We start from the raw sequence: 8,015 nt of genomic DNA on the forward strand, positions 1-8,015 counted from the left end.
AAATTCGCAATCAACCACGCCAGGTTCCGTGCCTCAAGACGACGCTGCGCCAAGCTTAAAATTTGCTTGCAATTAACATCGTCCGTATCGGGCCCGACGCTGTCACGGCTAATAAAACGCCGTCCGGCCCTACAGCTGATGCTTTTTTTCCTCTACATACGGAGACTCATTTCACAGTCAAAGCAAGCGAGCGCCTTTTGCCTTCTCCCCTGTGCTAACCTCCACCCGAAAAGAGGAAGAAGGGCTGCCCGGGAGGATCCTATTTGCATATCACAGACAAAGACAGCAGTTAACGCCAGCGATGGGCAAGAAAGGCCTAATGGCTTGGCGACAACCCGCGCCAAGCCTGAATATGATGGTCGGATGTTGGCCGTCTTAACCGGCGGACAAACAAGATTCGAACGGATAGCCCGCAACCCCATCAAAAAGCCTGGGTACCCCTCACGTGGATCAGCCTCAACCATGGGGTCTTCCTCGTGGACTGAGCGGCAAAGAGAGGATGGAGATGGTTTTAGTGGGTGTTCATGTTGAGACGTAGTCCTGTTCCAATCTACAATTACATCCGTTCTCCTCCTCCCTCTACTCCACCCCTCACACGCAACCTCTATGCCTCTGCCAAAGCCTTGGAGGAGCAGAAAGAAGGCGGAGGAGAAGGAGAAGAGGGCCGCCGATGCTTTGGACCGAGCTAAACATGGGCGGGGAAGAGGACGGGGGGGCTGAAACACATCTGCGCCACAGAGCGTCCCAAGCCATTTTCATGGCGAATTAACGTCCGTATAATGTGTCTGATCGCATCCGTCTGATGGATAAGGATGTGGAAAGAGGGGATCCGGATTGCCGTTTGGAGCGAAGGTTGTTTGCCAAACAAGAATCGTAAGCAAGAACAGGTTCCAGTCATAAGTTCTCATGAAGATTTACACCGGAGCGGCCAAAGTACACCGACGTGACGTTATTTATGATCGGCGCGGGGTAGCCGGTGATTGTTAAAACCAGTCAAGTGTCCAGATGTGACAGTAACTATTGTGAGAGGGGGGAGGTAGGGGGGGCGGAGGCATCAGCTGCTACATTGGATTGCCCTTGGCCTTGGGGTGACACGGCAAAGCCGTGGCTCCTTAAAGCTCATTCACTCCCAAAGACGTTTTTAAACGTCTTTTCAGACTTGGTCTAGAATTGGCTGGTACTGAATGAGTTAAAAGATCCGATCTACTTTGTCTAATTCGGTAAGAGAGAAGCATATAGGGAGCGAGGGTCTTGTAGGGGTGGGTGGAGGTGGGCAGGCGGTGGCGGTGGAGAGGGGGTGGGGGGGGCGGGGGAGACACTGGCAGGCTGGTGTTACTCCATCAGGCCCGGCCAAAAGAGCAGCACTTCACTCCCCACACCGCGCCATCTGCTCCGAGTGGAGGGGATACAATGGATCCTCAGACACAGAGCCCGCAGCTCTTTTTCAAATCAGCCAAGGTGGGATGCTTCGCGGGGGGGGACATCCATCCGAATGCTTTCACCTCAAATTAGAATATCGTCTCGCCGTCACCTTTTTAAATCTTTCGCTTTTAAGTCAACACGCCGAGACGATACCGCCGCGGCCATCGACAGTCGACCATTAAGAAAGCCTCGTGTCTCCCGATGAGACGTTTTTTCGTATCTCCAATTCCCTCACAGCTTGCAAATGTAATTGTGATTGGACTTAAGGGCGGGTGGCGTGCGGCGCTATTATTTTGTCATGATGGCGCGCTCGCACCAGCTGGCTTCCGCAGTTCGGCGGGACGCAAACCCGATTCAAGAAATCACCCCCCCCCCCCCAATACTTCCCCATAGCCCGGAGTCATGAGAGCAAAATAGCCACTTGCCTCCCTAATTCCAGGTGTAGGGACAAGAATATTCAGAGTTGGAGCGTGGACAAACGAGCAAATAAGCGATCGCCAGGCCATCTGCTCGGCGACGGGCGCAGGACGGCGGTGAACTTGAACGTGCCTCACAAAAAAAAAAAAAAATGTCCGACAAGCTGTCGCTGACCTCGGAGGCTCGGAAAGAAGTCGAAAGTGATTCGTAAATTGGGGGCGAAACGATGAAGCGGGGATGCACAAAACTCAACGTCAAGTATGGCAATCAATAATTTAAAAAAATAAAAAATAGAAAGTGCAGATTGCCCAGCCAGAATGTATAAAAGCAACCATGAAAAGCCCCAGCATCTGGCCTGCGTGCTTGTTGTTTGATTGTTTTCCACTTCCTTCCAGTTACTGTCCGTCTCTCTCTCTCTCTCTCTCTCTCTCTCTCTTTTCATCCCGCCATCGGGAGCCGGCAAAAGTATAGGATTATGGATCCCTGGAAAAGCGTTCAGCCTTAGGTCAGAAGACAAGACAAGGCGAGGTAATGAAAGATAAACAGCCCGCTGCAAACACCTGTTAACGTCCGCTTCAAAAGAAAAGACGGGGGGGGGGGGTGCGTTTGCAGGGAGGGAAAACAAACAACACCGAAAAAAAAAAAAGAAGTATTTGGCTGCCAAGCAACAGCCAAAGGGCCTCCCGGGCTGTTGACAGATCTTTATGAAATGAAGAAAAAGAGAAATGACAATGATGGTGGGCTTTTTTTTTTTTTTTTTACAACAGCGATGGATGATAAGAGGGAGCGCAACGAGTGGAGAAAAAAAAAATGCAAGCAATCTTGAATACACATCTGGGCCGAGTCCTCGGGCGAACCTTCGGTGCCATGCGCCGAAAACAAGGCCTCCCGTAGTCTTAAATAAACACGCGGGCAGGTAAACTAGAGGAGTGATTCATCAAGCACGGAATGAATTCGAATGACTTTCGAAGGATAACCGAGGGCATGAATCTAATTTTCATGAGGGCAAAAGAGTAGTGAGGAGGTGGGGGGGGGGGGGGGGGGGGGGCAAGAGGGTATCCGGAAAAGAACGTGGACGACTTTAAGCTATTAGCTTCCAGCCTTCAATATGAGCCTCCCGTAGTGAAAGGCTTCTTTATCCGTAGGGCACCGCTGGGGGTTAAACTATAAGCGAGGATGTATAACACTATTGTGTGCCAAGTTGCGGGATGCTATCTTCCTCCTTGTTCTTTCAAGACATTTATTTATTTTATTTTTGGAACAAAAAAAGCAATCGGGGCGGAAAATGTCGCGGGGACCTAATCGAGTCTTGAGTAAGCGATATGCGATAAGAGAGCTTTTAAAAATCCCCCCCCCCCTACGCCGTGGAAGATGGAAGAAAAGCTCGCGAGAAGGTGCGCTTAAGAAGCTAAAAATAAATACGACGCCGCTGCGAAGCGGCAGGACGAGTGATTCATCAACACTTTGGCCCGTTTTCTCGAAAAGAACTTGACGCTCGGAGCTCTGTGCGCACGCTCGGTGCTCTGAGCGCACACCCGTGATAGTGTCAGTCCAATTTTTGGTTTTGTTTGTTGTTGTATTTTTTTTTTTTTTTAAAGAAAGGATACGTTGCTGCCCGAGTAAGGCGAGATGTCAGACATGTCCTGCAGGTCGCCACACTCGGATTTGATCAGCGACAAGGAGAGTCCCTCCGCCGTGCTGCCGGGGTGCGCCGGTGAACACGAACGATGGTGGTGGCCCAGGTGGTGACCGGATGCCATCTTGGTCCTCAGGCTTGTGGTCTCCCGGGACAGGTCCATGGAATCTGGCGAGGAGCGCTCCTTGCTCGGGTAGCCACCTGTGGGTGGGCCCAGGGGACTCTGGAAGGGGTAACCCATCAGAGGCAGGGGGAAGGGGTGCCTGAAGGAGGGTGGGCTGAACCCCATTGTGGCGGAGAGTGAGGAGGGGTGAAGAGACGGGTGGTGGTGACCGCCGTGGGCGCCCACGGCGGAGGATTGGTGATGGTGGTGGTGGTGATGCTCGCTTGGCGTCTTCCTGACAACTAACGGCAGGGCCTCGGTTTGGTCGTTCACTGCGCCCGGAATCCCTGGAATGCCGCCGAAGGAGTCCAGCGGATTTGGAATGATGACGTCGCCGAAGCACTGCAGCCTCTGGTTGGCGGTGTGGAAGTTCGGGTTGTCCCCGTTGACCGCGGTCGAGAACCTTTCGGGGGGTAAGGAAAGTGGGGGGAATGCCTGCTGGGGGGTGGGACGTGGGGGCTTGGCAAACACCTTTACGACGGTGTCCACCACTTGCGTCATCGCCGAGTTGAGTTCCTGCTTGAGAGTTTCTGCCAGCTGTTTACCTTCGGCGTGCATGGAGGTGCTCAGGCTTCCCTGCCCTTTGCTCCGCCCATTTCCATCTCTCCTCGTTTTGTCCCCGTCTCTCAGTAGAGACTGGTCTTGAAGCAAGGCCCGTGCCCGATCCAGGAAATGACCCGGATCCAGGTCCGACATCTCATTGTCGGAGCGCAAGTCGTCGGCGCCCCGGTCGTCGGCGCCCCGGTCGTCGGCGCCGTGGTCGGACCTCACCGGGCTGTCCTCGGACAGGTTGCCGATGTCGTTGTGCAGGTCGTGATGCAGGTCGTTGTGCTCCGAGTCATCGGTGGAGTCGTAGATCTGGAAGAATTTCTCCTGGAGTTGGCGGAGCTGCTTCTGCATGTCCTCCAGCTGGAGCTTGAGCTGTCGCCGCTCCTCCCGCTTCTGCTCTTTCCTCTGACACACCAGCTGGGTGAAACTCTGTTGCTGCTGCTGCGGCAGACGCTGCTTGCGCTTATTCTCCCGGCTGCTGCCTCCGCACACCTCACCCGCTCGCGGGCTGCCGGGACCCTGGTGCTGGGACCGAGGGGGCGGGCACTCCAGATCCATTTCCCGCTCGCCGTCCATATCGTGGTCGCGCTCGTGGCGATTCGATGGCGGCACCAGAACGCTGGGGGAGTGGCTCATGCCGCGAATGATGTTTTCCACGCGGGCACGCTTGGCGCGCAGGTGCTCGTCGTTCAGACGCTCGATGTCGAACGCGGCCAGGCCGGGGGGCCGGCCGAAGGGCGACAGGCATTCCTGAGGTGTGCTTTCTTGCGAAGAGTTGCTGCAGGCGTCCTCCTGGGGAGCGTCTGAGCTCGTATTGGAGAGCCCTGACCCGGGGAAGCCGTGGTCGCCTCTTTCCCCCCGCTCCCCTCGTTCTGGCCCTCCGCCGTTTTTAGCCAAGTTGTTCTTGAGCAATTGCGAGATAATGGTGGTGCCGGGGAAGGGCATCATGGCGTCCTCGTACGAGTTGGCTCGCTTCAGCAGCTTCCGCAGCACGTTGGACTTTGACTCGCTGTCCCCGGCTGACACCACGCCAGGCCCCCCGTGCGGCTGCACTACAGAGCACTCCATGGGGTCGGCGTCTGATCCGTGGTGAGAGTGAGCGCTCAGTGAGTTCATGGCACTAAAAATGGCTGCTTTGGCACGCGCAATGTTATCAGTGGTCGCTGTGGCTGCGGCAGAGGCGGCGCTGCCCACGGTCCTCTTCACACCGATGTCCACACGTCTTCGCTTGGTCTGTCTGTTCAGGAGGGAGTCGCTGTCATGGTCCGGCATCACGGGCTGCTGCTATTGGGCCATATCCCGCAAAACCACACGTGTTTCTGGGAGTATCGGCTCTGAGCACCTGCGGAGGGGACGGGATCAAATACACATAAATTAGCGTGACGGGTGAGGAGGGGGCGGGGGCGGGGGGGGGGGGTAGATTGATAGCAGAAGAAGTTTGCAGCCTTACACGCTTGGGATACAAAGCGCATACGGACCGCAAGCGGCAAGTGTTCCTCCCGGGACAATTTGACCACCTACGGAGGGGTTCTGGGAAACAGGCGTCAGAATTAGGCCTTCGCCTCGACATTACAGGGGCAAAGTCCTACATTTTCTCCCCGTCCCGTCACACGCCGCGTGACACTGAACCAGTTCCCACGCAACACAAAGCAGCAGAAAATTATGATAATGACTTAAGCACTTGTCCTCATTTCCACGTTTGTGTCCTGTGTGTGTGTGTGTGTGTGTGAGAACACGGCCGCTATTAATTGGAAGGGGCACATTAAACGGGGTTAAGATGATCTGTGCCAGAGAACGCGCTGCTGATCATCCCGGTGACGGAAATATTCGCCTTCCAAAACTCGTAGTGTCCCGTCCGTGTGGATCAATAAGCCCGCCACATCGGCTATCGGAAACAATGGCTTGGAGAAGAAAAGCAAAATAGGCCAATTGATTTTGGTGCCTGGGCGAGCTCACGGCTCTTTGCTTTTTTTTTGGGGGGGGGGGGGGGTTGGTTGCCTTTTCATCTGGCAAGGGCGCTTAATTCTGCTCAACCGAATAGGTCACACCGATCAAACTGCGACTTAAAGCGCTCTTTGGAAGAAAAAAAAATGCCCAAAAGCAGAAGTGGTCGCCGGTGTCGAGGTGATCAATCGAAAAATCGACGAGTATTTTCAATACATTCAGAAAAATGCTGTGAGAATGTTGGATAATTTTGTGGAACACGTTCCAGTTTACCGTCACAGTCGGTTGCCAATTTCAAATTTTGAGGATAAGAAGGTGAAAATTCCGACCAAGTTTAAGCACTCATTTGTAATTTCCAATGAAATGCCAAGTTAGCAAAACTCGAGTGATAAAGCAGTGAATTATAAACATTTTGCACTTTTTCAAAATATATATTTTTAAAAACATACTTTCTGAAAAGCAGCATCATCTACTTTGATTTTGGGAGCCAAACTGACGAATACACACACCTCAGATGAATAAAAACAACAACAACAAGAAATTAGATGCTGAATTTTAAGAAATGATGCTGCCGAAGGAAAAATTTGACGTCTTTCTTGTTGTTTTTTTTAAATTTCTTAGGCCTTCAGTATCGCCATGAGTATTATTTAGATCTCTGACAGGAGATGAAGCTTCTCTTTAGATGCAACAAAAAGAAAACAAGGGGGGGAAACTTGAACACCAGGAACCTTGACAATGGAGCTGGAAATAGTCACCAGCACTCGCACCTGTCTTTTGGGAGCCAGCACCTGTCTACCACAAAACACACACACACACACACGCACACACACACACACACACACACACACACACACACACACACACACACACACACACACACACACACACACACTCCGTATGCTCAATAAATTTCCCTTTCCTATCCACAAAAAAACATGGTGGAATACAATACAATTTAAACCTCAAGGTGTAGTACTCCATAAATAATAATAAGAATAATTACAAATAAAATAAAAACGATTCTAAAATATAATAACTCAATTAAAGTGACAGGCCACCAAATACAACAACCGCAGCAGCAACAATTCGAAGTGGACATGCGGTAGTTTGAAAGCTGGGTCTTGTATTTGTATTATGAGGAGGAAAATCGTGCTCTATAGAAACACACACACACGCACACACACACGCACAAATGCCATCGAAACCGACTTTTCCAGCACATGAACTTACTTTCAACTTTCCCGAATCTGAAACTTCATCCTCACCGAAAAAAACACCCCAAAACTTTGGCAGCAAATTTTCCCAAAAGTAACGAAAACGACCATTATTTCCCTCCGGGGGTGGGGGGCTATTTTAACTGCGTTAATGATACTTAAATCGTTATTTTTAAAATGTGCGTTTCTTTTTTTGTTGTTGTTTTTTTTTTCCTCCCCCTGACCGCCCACCGGCGCTCACCGAGAGGGGAGGTATCCGACGACAAGGTTACTTACCCCCGCAGATGATGATGATGATGACGACGAAGAGGAGGAGGAAGAGGCGGAGGAGGGGGTTACCAAAAAAAAAAAAAGAATCACACTGACACGCTCCACGACAAAAGATAGACAAGATCACTGCTTGTGCCTGGATGCTCGGATGGCTGGAATGAAAAGAAAATACAACTAACAAGAACACACGCACCCAAAAAAAAAAAAAGCGACTGTAGGAAGATGCGAGGAGCTCTTTTGGCTGCCTTCCCCTCTTGCCGGACGCCCAAATTGAGAGCGGTGTGTGTGGTAAGTGCGAGAAAAGGAGAGCGCGAGCGCGCGTCTGTTTTGTCTGGATGGACCAGGAGGACTGGATGCAGCGGTGCGCTCCTCCCCGGCCACTAAAAAAGATTCACTTGAA

At 51.9% G+C, this 8,015-nt stretch overlaps 1 protein-coding gene across 2 annotated transcripts in view; it reads right to left on the reverse strand.

Moving 5' to 3' along the window:
* Window positions 1-7,995, reverse strand: part of LOC147187942 (prospero homeobox protein 1-like) — a 37,117-nt gene extending 29,122 nt beyond the window's left edge. The window contains exons 1-2 of one of the 2 annotated variants that reach the window (XM_086099930.1): window positions 7,622-7,995; window positions 3,447-5,529 (exon numbers count right to left, since the gene is read on the reverse strand). In XM_086099930.1, coding sequence (XP_085956056.1) covers window positions 3,447-5,459 — 2,013 coding nt within the window. In that variant the 5' untranslated portion in view covers window positions 5,460-5,529; window positions 7,622-7,995. The other variant, XM_086099929.1, reaches the window with a different exon arrangement.
* Window positions 7,996-8,015: the final 20 nt, after the last annotated feature.

The sequence above is a fragment of the Hippocampus guttulatus genome, chromosome 20, assembly GCF_054856545.1.
Source record: "Hippocampus guttulatus isolate MCC_2025c chromosome 20, RoL_Hgut_1.0, whole genome shotgun sequence".
Lineage (NCBI taxonomy): Eukaryota > Metazoa > Chordata > Actinopteri > Syngnathiformes > Syngnathidae > Hippocampus > Hippocampus guttulatus.